The sequence below is a fragment of the Pseudophryne corroboree genome, chromosome 2 (genome assembly GCF_028390025.1).
Source record: "Pseudophryne corroboree isolate aPseCor3 chromosome 2, aPseCor3.hap2, whole genome shotgun sequence".
In the NCBI taxonomy this organism is placed as follows: Eukaryota; Metazoa; Chordata; class Amphibia; order Anura; family Myobatrachidae; genus Pseudophryne; species Pseudophryne corroboree.
The window spans coordinates 92,114,930-92,132,794 of record NC_086445.1 but is presented as its reverse complement, the minus strand read 5'-3'; the positions used below and the strand labels follow the sequence as shown (position 1 = coordinate 92,132,794).

The following is a 17,865-nucleotide window of genomic DNA, read 5'->3' as shown; positions in this document are numbered from 1 at the left end:
ATTAACTAGACAAATGGATCTCCAAAGCTACTGCGGGTAAGTCTATGTATCTTCCTTCGGCAGCTCCCCCAGCCAGGAAAGCTTATTCAGCTTCGAATTTACATTCCTTTGGGGAGGCCAAGTTTAAGGGCAAATCCAGAGGTGCTTCTACGGCCTCCAGTGCCGCAAGAGGTAAACCATGCAAACCAGCAACTGCAGGACCTCAGGAACAGAGCTCAAGCTCTGCTTCCTCAAAGCCTTCAGCATGACGGTGGACCGCGATGCCTGGAGGGCTGTCAGATGGGAGCCCGACTAAAATTCTTCAGTCACATCTGGTTAAGTTCGTGCCGTGATACCTGGGTCATAGATCTTATTTCCCAGGGCTACAGACTGGAGTCCCAAGAGCTCCCACCTCACAGATTCTTCAAATCAGGGTTACCAGCTTCACAAGAGGCAAGTATAACTTTACAGCATGCTATCCAAAAAACTGGTACAGACTCAAGTCATTGTTCCAGTTCCACCTCATCTGCAAAACAAGGGGTACTATTCCAACTTGTTTGTAGTACCAAAACCGGACGGTTCGGTACGGCCGATTCTGAACCTCAAGTCCTTGAACCTGTTCTTAAGAGTGTTCAAGTTTAAGATGGAGTCTCTGAGAGCGGTGATCTCAGGTCTGGAGGAAGGGGAATTCCTAGTGTCTCTGGATATCAAGGATGCGTACCTTCATATTCCGATCTGGCTGCCTAATCACTACCAGTTCCAGTCCCTGCCATTTGGTCTCTCCACGGCACCAAGGGTATTCACCAAAGTGATGGCAGAGATGATGTTTATACTCCGCAAACAGGGAGTGAATATACTTCCGTACCTGGACGATCTTCTGATAAAGGCACCGTCCAGGGAGAGATTGCTGGACAGCATTGGTCTCTCGACTAAACTTCTCCAGGATCTCGGGTGGATTCTGAACCTTCTGAAATCTCACCTAGAGCCAACACAGGTGCTCCCATTCCTGGGAATTATATTGGACACGGAGTCGCAGAAAGTGTTCCTTTCATTGGAAAAGGCATTGGTAATCCAGTCGATGGTTCAGGATGTCCTGAAGCCAACCTGGATATCGGTGCATCTATGCATTCGCCTTCTGGGGAAAATGGTGGCCTCTTACGAGGCGCTTCAATACGGAAAGTTTCACGCAAGACCCTTCCAGCTCGATCTGTTGGACAAATGGTTCGAATCGCATTTTCACATGCACCAGAGGATCCGTCTATCGCCAAAAGCCAGGATCTTCCTTTTGTGGTGGCTACAGATTTCCCTCGTCGAGGGTCAGAGGTTTGGAATTCAGGACTGGATCCTGTTACCCACTTACGCAAGCCTCAGATGTTGGGGAGCAGTCACCCAGGGGATGCAGTTTCAAGGAAGATGGTCAAGTCAGGAAGTCATCTTTCCAATCAACATTCTGGAACTCAGGGCAATATACAACACCCTTCTGCAGGCCTCATATCTTCTTCAAGACCGGGCGATTCAGGTCCAGTCGGACAATGTGACAGCAGTGACGTACATAAACCGACAGGGTGGAACGAAAAGTGTCAAGAATTCTCCTCTGGTCAGAAAAAGAAACGCTGTGGCGTTGTCAGCGGTCTTCATTCTGGGAGTAGACAACTGGGAAGCTGACTTCCTCAGCAGACACGACCTGCACCCGGGGGAGTGGGGCCTTCACCCGGAAGTGTTCAGGTGCTTGACACGTTGATGGGGATATCCACAAATCGACATGATGGTCTCTCGTCTCAACAAGAAGCTCAAGCGGTATTGTTCCAGGTCGAGAGACCCACAGGCAGTAGCGGTAGACGCTCTGATGACTCCATGGGTCTATCAGATGGTGTACGTGTTTCTTCCACTTCCTCTGATCCCAAGAATTGTAAAAAGAATAAAAAGGGAAAAGGTTCAAGCAATACTCATTGTTCCGGACTTGCCAAGAAAGGCCTGGTACGCGGACCTTTTGGAGAAGCTCCTCGAAGATCCGTGGCCTCTACCTCTTTGCGAGGATTTTCTGCAACAGGGCTTGTTCGTCTATCAGGACTTACCGCGGCTACGTTTGATGGCATGGACGTTGAACAGCTGATTCTAGCCAGAAGAGAGATCCCTAACAAAGTTATCCCAACTATGATCCAAGCCAGGAAGGGGGTAACGTCTAAACATTACCACCGTTCTTGGAAGGAATACGTCTCTTGGTGTGAGAGTAGAAATCATTCTGTGGTGGAATTCCATCTGGGACGTTTCCTGCTTTTTCTGCAGGCAGGTGTGAATGTGGGCATACGTCTGGGCTCCATAAAAGTCCAGATTTCGGCCTTGTCCATTTTCTTTCAAAAACAATTGACTTCTCTCCCTGAGGTCCAGACGTTCTTGAAAGGTGTCCTGCACATCCAACTTCCCTTTGTGCCTCCCACGGCACCTTGGGATCTCAATTTGATGCTGCAGTTCCTCCAATCGGACTGGTTTGAACAGTTACAGGAGGTGGACGTAAAATATCTTACGTGGAAGACCGTCACACTGTTGGCCTTGGCTTCAGCAAGACATGTGTCGAAGCTGGGGGCTTTGTCTCACAAGAGCCCCTATTTAATTTTCCATGAGGACAGAGCTGAACTCAGAACTCATCAGCAATTTTTCCTGCGTTTCACATAAACCAACCTATTGTGGTTCCGGTTATCACCGAAACCTCTGCTACTTCCAAGTCTTTGGATGTTGTGAGGGCTTTGAAGGTATACGTAAAGAGGACAGCTCGTCACAGGAAATCCGACTCGCTGTTCGTTCTCTATGATCCCAATAAAATTGGGTGTCCTGCTTCAAAGCATACAATTGCACACTGGATCAGGCTCACTATCCAGCATGCTTATTCCACGGCAGGTTTGCCGGTTCCAAGATCTGTACAGGCCCACTCTACTAGGTCGGTTCTTCCTGGGTGGCTGCCCGGGGCGTCTTGGCTTTACAGCTCTGCCGAGCGGTAACTTGGTCTGGTTCAAACACGTTTGCTAAGTTCTACAAGCCTCTGAGTACCTTCAGTTTGGTCAATCAGTTCTGCAGGAACCTCAGCACTCTCCCACCCGGTTTGGGAGCTTTGGTACATCCCCATAGTACTAAATGGAACCCCAGTATCCACTTGGACGTAAGAGAAAATAGAATTTTAATTACCTACCGGTAAATCCCTTTCTCGTAGTCCGTAGAGGATACTGGGCGCCCACCCGGTGCTTTGTTCTTCCTGCACTGTTACTTGGTTAAGTATTGTTCAGCTGTTGCTGTTCCTGTTTAAAGTTGGGTTAGCATAGCTTTCTTCTGGTTTGTGTGTGCTGGTTCGGAATCTCTCCACTATCCTTTACATCAGGCTTTTTCAACCAGTGTGCCGCTACCAGTTGCAAGGTGTGCCGCGGAGCCAGAGCAGCTTCCTGCACCTTCAGAGTGAACTGTTGGCCCGGGCTTTTCTTAGAGGATCAGTCGTGCTCTGGCTGTGATGTATGCCTTGAAGACGCCATGGTGTGATATCATAAGTCACGGCCGCCGCTTCTCACCTCCCAGCCAGCCCACACACCTGCACACACATCTTCCAGTTCCTTCCTGCATACACAGCTTTCCTTGCCCACCCACATCCACACCTGCCCGACCGCCCACTGCTCAGTATTTGCAGCACTCCACTATGAACAATCCACGCCAATGAGGGACAGGGAGGAGGACAGCTGACCGCTAGGGGCTAATATTTGTTTTTGTTTTTTCTCATGTGGGGAACAATAGGATTTATGTGGGGAGAATAAGGATTTATGGGGGCAACAATGTGAATAATTCAAGTGGGGAGCAATAGGATTTATGTAGGGAGCAATTTGATTTATATGGGGAGCAATGTGATTGTTTTTTCTGTGTAGGCCAATGTATGTGTAGATTTTTTTTTTACTATGAGGCCAATGTGTGTTTTTTGTTTTTTTCTGTGGGGAACTGATGGTGTGTCTTGGCAGTTTTAAAATATTGGGGGTAATTCTGAGTTGATCGCAGCAGCAAGTTTGTTAGCAATTGGGCAAAACCATGTGCACTGCAGGTGTGGCAGATATAACATTTGCAGAGAGAGTTAGATTTGGGTGGGTTATTTTGTTTCTGTGCAGGGTAAATACTGGCTGCTTTATTTTTACACTGCAATTTAGATTTCAGTTTGAACACACCGCACCCAAATCTAACTCTCTCTGCACATGTTATATCTGTCCCCCCTGCAGTGCACATGGTTTTGCCCAACTGCGAACAAAGGCCCTCATTCCGAGTTGTTCGCTCGGTAAAAATCTTCGCATCGCAGCGATTTTCCGCTTAATGCGCATGCGCAATGTTCGCACTGCGACTGCGCCAAGTAAATTTGCTATGCACTTAGTAATTTTACTCACGGCTTTTTCATCGTTCTGGCGATCGTAATGTGATTGACAGGAAATGGGTGTTACTGGGCGGAAACAGGCCGTTTTATGGGCGTGTGGGAAAAAACGCTACCGTTTCCGGAAAAAACGCAGGAGTGGCCGGAGAAACGGAGGAGTGTCTGGGCGAACGCTGGGTGTGTTTGTGACGTCAAACCAGGAACGACAAGCAGTGAACTGATCGCAGATGCAGAGTAAGTCTGGAGCTACTCAGAAACTGCTACGAGGTGTGTAATCGCAATATTGCGATTACTTCGTTCGCAATTTAAAGATGCTAAGATTCACTCCCAGTAGGCGGCGGCTTAGCGTGAGCAACTCTGCTAAAATCGCCTTGCGAGCGAACAACTCGGAATGACCTCCAAAGTTCCTGCTGCGATCAACTCAGAATTACCCCCATGGTTTTGCCCAACTGCTAACAAATTTGCTGCTGCGATCAACTCAGAATTAGGCCCATTGGCCCTCATACCGAGTTGTTCGCTCGCTAGCCGCTTTTCGCAGCAGTGCACACGCTAAGCCACCGCCCTCTGGGAGTGAATCTTAGCTTAGCAGAATTGCGAACGAAAGATTCGCAAAATTGCGAATAGAAATTTCTTAGCAGTTTCTGAGTAGCTCGAGACTTACTCTGCCACTGCGATCAGTTCAGTCAGTTTCGTTCCTGGTTTGACGTCACAAACACACCCAGCGTTCGCCCAGGCACTCCCCCGTTTCTCAAGCCACTCCCGCGTTTTTCCCAGAAACGGCAGCGTTTTTTCACACACACCCATAAAACGGCCAGTTTCCGCCCAGAAACACCCACTTCCTGTCAATCACACTCCGATCACCAGAACGAAGAAAAAACCTTGTAATGCCGAGAGTAAAATACCAAACTTCTTAGCAAATTTACTTGACGCAGCCGCAGTGCGAACATTGCGCATGCGCAGTTAGCGGAAAATTGCACCGATGCGAAGGAAAATAACGAGCGAACAACTCGGAATGAGGGCCCTTGTTCGGTGTGCCGCGAGTAAAAAAAAGGTTGAAAATCACTGCTTTACATCCTTCTCTCAAAGTTTGTCCATCTCCTCGGGCACAGTTTCCTAGACCGAGTCTGGTAGGAGGTGCATAGAGGGAGGAGCCAGCCCACACTATCAAATTCTTAAAGTGCCCACGGCTCCTAGTGGACCCGTCTATACCCCATGGTACTAAATGGAACCCCAGTATTCTCTACGGACTACGAGAAAAGGATTTACCGGTAGGTAATTAAAATCCTATTATACTACTGACCCAAAGTTGATAATGTAATATGGTGTAATACCATACCTCCCAACATTTTTGGTAAAGTGATTGTGACCCCTGCCGTGCACCTTAAAAGGGACATGACCTCAATATGGTAAGCCACGCCCCCTGAATGACGCATTTTTGGGGAGTGTCCGCATGACACCCCCCATTTTTGCATCACGCTGGGGGTGAGCCCAGCACTCCGGCAGCTGCTGGGCTGCCCCCAACCTCCATTGTGCACTGAATGGACGCTGCGCACATTCATTCACCACCTTATCCATCAACGCTACCTAGTCCCAGTGGTGCCGAGAGAGGGGGGGTAGAGGTTACAAATTACCTGGGCCCAGGTCTGCTGGAGGGGCCCAGTGAGGGCCCAGTAGGGGCCCAGGCCCCCTCCTCCTTACCTGGCACCAGCAGCTGAAGCTCTTCTCCTCAGCCCAGCAGACACTGCTGTGTACTGGGCTACAGTGTGGCCATAGAGGTGCTTAAAATACTAGTTTTTTCAGTATTTTTTCTAGGGGTACATGACCACACTTCCTGTGATTAGGCCACGCCCCTTGAAAAGTACCTGGGCCCAGCATGGCTCTCGACTGCCCTGCCTAATCCCTCAACCTTCTGACTGCCCATGGGACACTGTGGCCCGCAGGTGGGACAGTCCTAGAATTGCGGGACTGTCTCACTAAAATCGGGATAGTTGGAAGGTATGTATTATTAGCCTCACCATACTATTCCTTTAAATTGGGAGACTCATGAATTACACAGGTTTTGTGGCTGATTGAAATCAGGTGAAATGCAGGCTTGAAGTCAGTCAGCCATGGAACCTGTGTAATTCATCAGTGTCCCAGTTTATAGGGATAGTATGTTTAGTAGGGAGGCCAATCCCGGGATTGGCGGGATCCAAGGATTTAGGACAAAAAAATGGCCTGGATTCAATCCCGGGATTGGAAGCTCCTATCCCAGGGATTGCGGGATTTACCTGCCCCATTGTTTTTTTAATGCCGTGCAACGTTGAGCGTCCTCAGTAGGCTCAGGCGCTGCCTGACTCCCGCCTCCCCCTGCCCCCGGCAGTGCATACTGCGCAGTGTGACATGATGTCAGAGGTCACGCTGCACAGTTTGATGCCAGCCGCCTTGACCACACCTCGCTACCCGCACCTTGCAGCCCACGAGCCTTCCCAGCAACGACGGTGAGTCTGACACCAGCCGCTCGCACCACTCCGACCACAGCCGGCGAGCCCGGCTTCCACCCACGTTAGTGAGTATTTGTGTGGATTGGGCTGGGGTGGGGGCGGGTCGTCAACCTAATCCCGAGTTTGACCTTTTCTCAATCCCGATGTCCGGGATTAAAAAAAAGGCCTGGGTATGGCCCCCCTAATGTTAAGCCTACTCATATGATTCATCAAGGTGAATATATTTAGCTAAATTATAAATGAGGTTCCATTTATTTATATGACGCTTTGATTAGGGATAAACTGTCTCACTCTCCTAACCCCCCCCCCCCCCCCCCCCCCCCCGCCAAATATCACACTCAGAGTGGAGTCACCATGCATACTTGCCTTTTTATGGGGTAAATGGGGAGAGGCGTCTGGGGCCTAATCAGCTGATGTGCAATTAGGCTGCCTGGCTCTTGTTAGGAGACGCTTGTTGTTAGTATATAGAATGCTGGTTCCCTGTGTTTAGTGCTCATTATGTGATGTTTCAATGAATTTGATGATTATAGCGTTCTGTTAGGGCAGATCATAAAGTACAATAATGGAAATATCACTTGCTCCAAATTATATTGTGCAAGTTGTGGTTGAACTACTGTGAACTCCATAGAGGTGCATGGGAAAATCTGCAGTGTTGCTGTACCGTAATTATCAGTGATGTGCCCAGCTGCAAGCGTACATCGCCCTGGCATGTGCTGTATCATATATCACTGCAGCCTGCACTGTCCTAGATCACCTTATCACACACTCTGATTTTTATAGTAACCAGGTCAGACTTTGGGTTACCCAGTTCCTGCATTATAGGTAATTTAGAGTAAGTGCCCTTCAGTAATACATTTTGAAGAGCCCTTCAGTTAATTATTGTGCTTTCAGACAGTTTGATATTGCCATTAATGCCGAGCTGCTGTGTGGTAGAGAAGAACATTGATAGGTAGATGGATGTAGACCACAGTATTTCTGGATTTGAAGATCATTCCTTATTCTTAGTTTTTGTCTGGACTTTGTATATGACGTTTACCCAGTAGTTTTCATGTTCTCTTAAATTTACAGCTTCAGCAGTCAGAGCCGGATTATGGGGTAAATGTATGAAGCAGTGATAAGAGTAGAGAAGTGAGACAGTGGAGAAGTTGCCCCTAGCATTGGCAACCAATCAGCTCAGCTCCTCTGTATAATTTTATAGTATGCAAATTATAAATGTTACTTCAATGCTGGTTGGTTGCCATGGGCAACTTCTCCACTGGCTCACTTCTCCACTCTTGTCACTGCTTCATACATTTACCTATATAAGCGGCGCAGTCGTCCAGGGGCCCTCACACCCCTGCAAACACTGACCCCGGTCGCCCCCCCTGCACCCTTCCTAGCCGGCTCCGAGTCCCATCTGCAAGGAAAGATTTTACCTTTGAGACGGAGACAGCTTTGTCTCCGTCTCTACAGTAACCCCCGCCCCCTCTCAGACATAATGCAGAGATTTGCGGATGTTTGGGTAAGTGGACGGGGCCTAATGTCATGCAGTGCCCGCCTCTCTCTCTCCTACTCTGCTAGGGGGTATAGTAGTGACAGCGGCGGGGTGAACAGTCAATTTTATTTGTGGGGGCCCCCACTAGCCTTAATCCGGCCCTGACAGCAGTGGTTTTATCCTGTAGGTAGCAGACATTTACAAACCATAGAATATGCAGATACCCATTACGTTTTGGCTAAGACTGGTTAATCACTAAAATTTGGAAAAGGTGTCAATGTGTGGTGATATCCAGCACTTGCACTGCATTCAGGGGATCAATGGAAGACACTCAATTAACCCTTTGTCAGTGCAGATTAAGAAAAGTGGTGGCTCCAGGCAGAGGTGTAGCTACGTGCCATGGTGCCCGGAGCAGGAGTATGTTTCGGCACCCCATCCCTTTACTGAATTGGCTGCATGTTACAGTTGAAAAGAAAAAAATGGTTAAAAGTCCTAAATTGGTGACAGGGCTGGTTCTAGAGCTTGTGGAGCTCAGGGCCAAAGTTTCCTTTGGGCACCCCTCCATATATAAAATAGGGATAGCGTGCGCCACAGGGGCACAACAAAAATATAGGGGTGTGGCTTTATGGTGAAGGGGCATGGCCACAGAATAGTACCAATTCAGATTACACCGCACAGTATTGTCCATTATTCACATTACACTGCACAGTAGTGTCGGTTATGCACATTACACCGCACAGTATTGTCCGTTATTCACATTACACCGCACAGTAGTGTCTGTTATTCACATTACACCGCACAGTAGTGTCCGTTATTCACATTACACCGCACAGTAGTGTCCTTTATTCACATTACACCGCACAGTAGTGTCTGTTATTCACATTACACCGTACAGTAAAGGTATGTTACATTACACCGCACAGTAGTGTCTGTTATTCACATTACACCACACAGTGGTGTTCGTTATTCACATTACACCGCACAGTAGTGTCCGTTATTCACATTACACCGCACAGTAGTGTCTGTTATTCACATTACACCGCACAGTAGTGTCTGTTAATTCACTTTACACCGCACAGTAGTGTCCGTTATTCACATAACACCACGTGGTAGTAATCCTTATACACTTTATACCACACGGTAGAGCCCTCTTATACATGTTACACCACACAGTAGAGCCCCTTACACACATTACACAGCACAGAAGCACTGCTTATACATGTTATGCCACAGTAGAGCCGCTTATACACATTACACCACAGTAGAGCCTCTTATGCACATTACAGCACAGTAGAGCCTCTTATGCACATAACACCACAGTAGAGCCTCTTATACACGTTACACCACAGTAGAGCTGCTTATGTGCGTTACACCACAGTAGAGCCTCTTATGCACATAACACCACAGTAGAGCCTCTTATACACGTTACGTGACAGTAGAGCCATTTATACATGTTATGCCACAGTAGAGCTGCTTATACATGTTACTCTGCAGCTTCTAATGCAGTAATGCAGGGAGAGGTGTTGCTGCAGCTGGGGCAGAGAAAGGTGCTGCAACATCAATGTAGAGAGAGGTTGTGTAGCACCTGGGGCAGAGAATGGTGCTGCAACAGTCGGGGCAGAGAGAGGTGCTGCAGCAGCCAGGGTAGAGAGAGGTGCTGCAGCATCAATGTAGAGAGAGGTGCTGCAGCAGCTGGGACAGAGAGAGGTGCTGCATCAGCTGTGACAGAGAGGTGCTGCAGCAGCTGTGACAGAGAGAGGTGCTGCAGCAGCCGGGACAGAAAGAGGTGCTGCAGCAGCGTGGGCAGAGAGTGGTGTAGCAGGACAGAAGTAACCCCGCTGCACAGCTGCAAGCAGACAGTGAGACATATAAAGAGGGCAGCAGAGCTCCGGCATGTGCCGGCTGTCAGTGTCTCCGGCTGTTACCTCTGGCCTGCCCTGATCCCTACCTAGTCTCCGAGTCCAAGTCAGTGTGCGCTCCCTTGCTTCTCCTCCTCCTGCTCTGTGGCTGCCTATACAGGGTGGGGGTGCCCTCTACCTTTTACCGCACCCAGAGCTCAAGCTCCACCATAGCCACCCTCGCTACACCCCTGGCTCCAGGACACTTATCTTATTGGCAGCCCCAACCAATACCGACATAAAGTATGCCCCCACATCTGCCAACATATAGACCCAACTGCCCCAACATTCACTGTGCACTTTGTCTAGAACAGGCAAGTGAGCGTACGCACCAATGATTGTAGGATTACTAGTGATCTAGCACATAACACATGTAACCATGACAGGATAGTTGCCCCCCGGTCACCCCATAGCAGCTGCACTCCCTGCACCTATGGTAGCTACGCCCATGCTGGCACTAGATAGACATGCTGAAATATTGAGATTTATGAATATTTTTACCCGTTTATCCCAATCCTGTTCCCCATCTGTACCCCCCCCATTACTTGCACCGGACCACCTCAATCCTATATAACCTTGACCTTATACAAAACAATAACCCATGTGTGCCCAATCTGCCCAGCTCTTCCAACAGATGACAGGGACTCTCAGTCCTGGATATGCCGTCATCTCCACTTCCCCTTTAAAGTAAAATACAACAAAACAAGTCGTATTCTGTTGCACCATGTAGCCACATTATTCAAGTTCATTTATGCTAGGTATCCAGTCAGACTGTTGACAGTCGGAATTTAGACACCAGAATGTCCACAGGTTCTGGATGCCGACAGTCAAAATATCGACATGAGATTGACAAGAAAAATGTCCCTTTGTCCTTGTTGACATTCTCAATGTAGACTTTTCATGCTACACCCATTTGCTGAGTTTCCAGCTGACCCTTCCCCCTCCCTCCGGGAAAGTGGACTATTCTCCTGTGTCTAAATACAATTGAAGGTTTTAGAAATAACTGTTGCTGCACTTAATAAGTCACATGTTTCATTTCAGCTGGGTCATAGTAAGCACTCCAGCATTAGGAGTTCTGAGGACGGCAACTTGAATAACATAAGTCACCCATCCACAAAGTACCAGGTGAGTGACAGAAAGATTCCTTTAGAATTAGGTATTAATATTAGTAATGTTATTATTGGTAATATTATTAACAGTTATTTATATAACACACAGCATATTACAGCTCTTTATAGAGAATATTTCAATCATTCACCTCAGTCCCTGCCCCAGTAAAGCTTATAATCTATATTCCCTCTCACTTGGACAAACATATACACACCAGGGTCATTTTATTTTTGTCAGAAGTCAATTACCCCATACCTTCCAACTGTCCTGACTTTCGTGGGACAGTCCCGTTTTTTTGGGACTGTCCCGCTGTCCCACACGCGGGCTGCAGTGTCCTGCAGTGGGGTGAGGGGCAGTTGGGAGGCTCCTGTCACTTGCTGCTCTGCCTAGCAGATCAGCTGTGAATAGACACTGGGCGCATGCGCACAGCATCTATTCACGGTGACAAGAGGGACTGGGGGCATGGCCAGCAGCTCACAGAGCGCTCGGCATGCCCTCAAAGTGATAGAAAATGGGGGTAAGGGTCGCGATCGCGGCATTACCGCAAAGTCACGCCCCCTTTACTGAGGCCACACCCATTTCCGGCCAAGCGCGGCTACGCCGTGCTGGAGTCAAGCTTCCTTCCTCAAGAAAGTTTGGAGGTATTAGTAACCTACTGTATCAGTATGCTTTTGGAGTGTGGGAGGAAATTAGAGTACCTGGAGGAAGCCCGCACAATCACGAGAAGGACATGCAAACTCCAAACAGACAGTACATTGGTTTGGAATTGAACCAATGAACTTGTGGCTAGTCTCTACGCCATGCATGTCCAAACTGCGGCCCTCCAGCTGTTGAGAAACTACACATCCCAGCATGCCCTGACACAGCTTTAGCATTCTTGACAGCAAAACTGTGTCAAAGCATGCTGGGATATGTAGTTTCACAACAGCTGGAGGGCCACAGTTTGGACATGCCTGCTCTACGCCAACTATGCTGCTCTGCTATGTTATACTAAACATGTATTCTTTTGCTTTCCTTTGTGCTGAGTTGGGTTATAGGGGGTCATTCCGAGTTGATCACTAGCTGAAAATGTTCGCTGTGGTGCGCTTAAGGGAAAACCGCCACTTCTGCAAATGCGTATGCGGCACAGTGCGCACGCGCGACGTACTTTCACAACGGCCAATGTATTTTTACACAAGGTCTAGCGAAGCTTTTCAGTCGCACAGCTGGCCGCAGAGTGATTGACATGAAGTGGGCGTTTCTGGGTCGCAACTGACTGTTTTCAGGGAGTGTTCGAAAAAGCGCAGGCGTGCCAGGAAAAACGCAGGCGTGTCTGCCCGAACGCAGGGCATGTTTGTGACGTCAAATCCGGAACTGAATGGGCTGAAGTGATCGCAAGCGCTGAGTAGGTGTGAAGCTACTCAGAAACCGCACAATTTTTTTTTGTAGCCGTTCTGCGATGCAATCGTTCGCACTTCTGCTAAGCTAAGATACACTCCCAGTGGGTGGCGGCTTAGCGCTTGCACGGCTGCTAAAACTGCTAGCGAGCGAACAACTCGGAATGACCCCCATAGTCACTGCTGGTATTTTATCAGCAAAAAGCAACAGTGACACCTTGTGCCTAAAAGTATGTACTACGCTTAAAACAAAAATAACTCAAGCTTACTTTCTGAATGACGCAACTTTGAGTATAACTGAGTTTTAAATTAGTCATTAGATCAGGTATTTTTCTTTTTAAGCAAATTATAATTAAATGTAAATTCTTGACAAAGGCAGACTATTGTGTTATAAATTTATAATATTTTTTATGCCTATTTACAGAAAATAATGAAGCGTCTTATTAAACGTTATGTGCTGAAGGCTCAGGTTGACAAGGAGAGTGATGAAGTCAATGAAGGTTAGTTAAACTTTATATTGTATATTATTATGCTCTCTGAATACTGTAACTAATATGTTTTTTAAAAGCAGCAAACATCCAACTTGGTTTTGCCTTGTAAACATTTGCTGCTTTAAAAAACGTACGAGTTCGTATGAGTTCGGCCGGAATCTCGGGGCTCCGGCCGTCTCGCACTCCATTACATCCGGCCCTTTATTTGGACAGCACATGGTACCTTTTATTACTGTACAAATGTGTTACAGATTACTTCACTATAGGAGACAGTTATCAAACCTTCTAAAGAGGACAGTGTGAAACAGGGGCCTACCTCAGATGACACCCGGAGAAGGAGGAGATGTGCGTGCACCAGCAAAATGTGAATGTGACCTTGTGGGTAGGAACGTGGCCTAGTGGATAGCGGGCTGCCTCATCTTCAGGACAATCAGTATGCAGTGCTGGCCCCAGTGAGAGAGGCTGGGTGCTGCACGTAATGTTACCCGGGTGCGGCCCTCACCCCCGTAGTGACGCCACTGGTATGAAACCAATAGCAACCAATCAGATTCTAGCTATCATTATCTAGTACATACCATAAAATGATTGGTTGCTCTTGGTGTATTCCTCTGAATCCTCTAGTAATTAGCTGAATATCGAGTTGTGCCTAACACAGACTGGTACACATGAGTGTATCATTAATGGGTGCAAGGGTACTGTGTGGGTCCCATGCTCCAGTGGGGCCCACACGGTACACCCTGCACCCATATATCATACTTACGTGTCCAGTGTTGGCACTGCATAAGTCATTGGGAAAATGGCGTGACCACTATTTTCCTAGTGACTTGCATCGTGCGGAGGGAGGCACATAGAGACTGCACACGGGCCCCTTCCTCTCTTAAACCGGCCCTGCTGATACAGCTTATCTGTTGTATCGTCATTACTCTATTAATGTCGCAACATTCCCTTTCAGATGTATATAAATAATTGAACGATTGATTTGTCATTAATTACATAATTATTACAGCATGTAAAATCCAACATACAGTGTTTCCCTAATTTAATAAGTGGCGTTTGTACTGATGGAGAACTGAATGGTTCAGTATTTCTCCTATTAGCAACTAACCTCAGTAGGTTCTATTCCAATGATTGCTTGTGTGACTGCTTGCTATTAATTAATTCATTGCAAATCAGAGATGAATTCCGCAGTGTTTACATCTCTTGGTATTAGAATGTAGATTGTACGTATTACAAAACAAATCACTTTTAAATGACCTTTTTTATTACTACCAAACATAAACAATTTAAAGCAAATCTGGAATCTTATTTAGAGATAATATTTTACCAACAATAGTAGAAACTTTCTTTCCTTGGGACCCTCGGCATGCTGTTATACATTACATAAAGAATCTGTGGGCCTAATTCATGTCTGTACGCAGTGGGCGATTATCACGCAATGGAGCGATTATCAGCAGGCTACGCATGAGCTGCCTATCGCATTGTACATGCGTCAAGGTGTTGCTGCAATCCCGCTCACAATGGGGATTCCATTGCAAGGTGATTGACAGGAAGTGGCCGTTTGGAGGCGTTAACGGGGAGATTACGGAGAGTATTTGGGATAATGCAGGAATGCCTTCCCCTTTTTCGTGCGAGGTTATACATGCAAATACATGGCCTCTGAGTCAGTGCTGTGTCCAGTCTGCATAGCCACAGATCAACCCCTAACCCCAATGTTCCTTGCTTTTGCCTATATTCTGCTAATGTGTACGCAATTGCGAATGAGTTTGTGGTAGCTCCGGTGTTGCATCTCTTTTCTTTGTGGATGGCAGAGTCAGTTGATAATCTTAGCGATAGCCTAGAAAATCGCATTTGATAATGCATTAGCGTACAGCATGAATTAGGCCGTGTTTGTAGAGAAAACAACTGATGACCTGAATACATTGGGTGAGATGCAGCAAGCAGAAAACTGCGGTCAAACCTCCAAAAATGCTGGTGCCGGAGGTTTGACCACGTACTACATATGCACCGAGCCCCGGAATGCGATAAATTCCGGGGCTCAGATGCTATGGACAACGCCATCTTCAGATGGCGCTGTCCAATAGAAGCCTGTGGGCTTTTATCGCACCTGCCCGCTGTGTGGGATCCCTCCAAGCACCCCCAGTGGCACGCGCATCACTCGACGCATGCACGGATAGGACGTCGGGTGCTAAACCCCGAAGTCTTATCATCACAAAGGACAGCTCTCGATGTGTGGTGTGAAAGGGGTAAGTCCAGAATTCCCCGGTCGCTTGACCTGGTATTTCAACCCGGGAATAAAGTAGGGTTATTCCCGGGTTATTAATGGGTCAGGCGCAGTGTGAATCGATTGCTGGGTCAATGTGACCTGGGACCCATTCACAGTATAAGGAGAGGCGGCGTTAGACGGACACGCGGCGCTTGGTGAGGATCTGATCTCCAGGTGCCGCCTCCGCACATGTCACTGCGGATGTCAACAACTCTGCAATTTTCCAGGTTGGTGGCACCAGTCTGAAAGGGGTCTCGCGCGGGAAGGACCCATGTACAAGTCTCGGGTGTGTCCCGGTTTTGCGATCTGAAAGCAGTATACTCTCTCGTCTCTGTAATGTTACACAAGTAGGCCGACCATTGTGGCCAGGACAGCAGTATACGATTTGCTAGAACCGTGCACACTAAATACCGACACAACTGTGCAGCACTGGTATCCTAAAGTATACTATTTGCAAATTACTATATTTGTCTATATTTTTTTACAAGGGTGCAGTGTGAAAAGTCCACATTCAGAATGTCTACACCAGAATGCTGACATGGACATTAGGTCAAATATGTCAAATGTCGACATTCGCGAATGTCAACATAGCCAAAATGTGACATGTTCACAATTCCAGCAATTAACACGTCGACACCAGCATGTCGACATACCCTAGTAGTAACGTAAAAATGTACTGCCGATATTTAAGTGTTGACATGCTAAAGGTCGGCATTATAAACAGGTTGACATTTTGACCACGCTGACGTTTGTGAATGTCCACATTTTACGCGTTAACCTAATGTCATGTCGGCATTCTGACTGTCGTTATTGTAACCGGAACCCCTATTACAATGGTTCTCTTTGTTTTACTGTCACAATTTCCAGGGGAACTGAAGGAGATTAAGCAGGACATTTCCAGCCTCCGCTATGAGCTCCTTGAAGAGAAATCGCACAACACAGAGGACCTTGCGGAACTCATCCGGAAGCTCGGAGAGAGGTTATCCATTGAGCCTAAACAACAGTAGAACAACAAATGACGTGCGTGATGGGCCGGTGCCACGCAGAAGCATTGTGCACCCACGTATGTAAGCCCTGGGACCCCGGGATGTTCATTATAAGCTCCGTATTCCTGGTGCCTGGTGACATTCTACATCTGCTATCTGCGGAGTTCCCACGGCTGTAGCATCCAAGCTCCACCGGTGGGACGTCAGCCTGACCCATATGGTCACCTACACATCTAACTATGGGGGTCATTCTGAGTTGATCGTTAGCTGAAAATGTTCGCTGCGCAGCGATGAAGCAAAAAAGGCACTTATGCGTATGCGGCACAATGCGCACGCGCGACGTACTTTCACAACGGCCGATGTAGTTTTACACAAGCTCTAGCGAAGCTTTTCAGTCGCACTGCTGGCCGCAGAGTGATTGACAGGAAAGGGGGGTTTCTGGGTGTCAACTGACCGTTTTCAGGGAGTGTTCAAAAAAATGCAGGCGTGCCAGGAAAAACGCAGGCGTAGCAGGGCGTGTTTGTGACGTCAAATCCGGAACTGAACAGTCTGAAGTGATCGCAAGCACTGAGTAGGTTCGGAGCTACTCTGAAACTGCACAATTTGTTTTTGTAGCCGCTCTGCGATCCTTTCGTTCGCACTTCTGCTAAGATACACTCCCAGAGGGAGGCGGCATAGCGTTTGCACGGCTGCTAAAAACTGCTAGCGAGCTATCAACTCGGAATGACCCCCTATGTGCAAGTGTTTTCTCTCAAAAGATCATATATTTTGATTAGTTCATGGATTTACAGTATCTGACATTGTACAGACATTTTCGCTGGATGACAAATAGAGATATTAAAGATATTACTAGGCTGGAGTATACAATATTACTGTATTTAATTCTAAGAATCAGCAGGATTGTGATGGCATCCGTCTTGTAAAGTAATAATCACCGTATAATATTTAGTGACCTAACTTTCTAAATATATAGATGTTTATATAGACAAAGCCATATACAGTAACTATTTAAGTTATGATCATTGTACATTAACTGCAAAAAAAAAGTATACAGTATACAGTACCTTTTATGTAAGATTTACCTTATACATAGGAACTCAATGTACAGAAATAAAGCTGTATTTTTATTTGTAAAAACTTTGAGTTAATAAAGCTTTATTTACTAAGCCAAAAACATTCAGTGAATACCGGGATCTGGTAACATACTTATGTTGTGTCATAGTGAGTACTATTGCTGTTTTTTTTTATCTCTGCAATCTAATTGAGTTACTAATTAATATTTGCCAATAAAATTACCAAGAAGTCGCCCTGTGCCCGTTTCCCCAGAGCCGTAACTTGTCACTGACATATTTACCTGTAATACGGAAATACTGTACATGCTGGTAACCGCATTACCCATTTAATTTGAAGTAAGA

The 17,865-nt window shown here is 47.0% G+C and overlaps 1 protein-coding gene across 1 annotated transcript in view; it reads left to right on the top strand.

Moving 5' to 3' along the window:
• The window catches only part of TRPC6 (transient receptor potential cation channel subfamily C member 6), a 347,114-nt gene extending 329,527 nt beyond the window's left edge, over window positions 1-17,587 (top strand). Inside the window, exons 10-12 of the mRNA XM_063951506.1 lie at window positions 11,266-11,349; window positions 13,135-13,210; window positions 16,332-17,587. Of these exons, the coding sequence (XP_063807576.1) occupies window positions 11,266-11,349; window positions 13,135-13,210; window positions 16,332-16,471 (300 nt within the window). The 3' untranslated portion in view covers window positions 16,472-17,587. The remainder of the gene's footprint in view (window positions 1-11,265; window positions 11,350-13,134; window positions 13,211-16,331) is intronic.
• The last annotated feature ends 278 nt before the right edge of the window (window positions 17,588-17,865 follow it).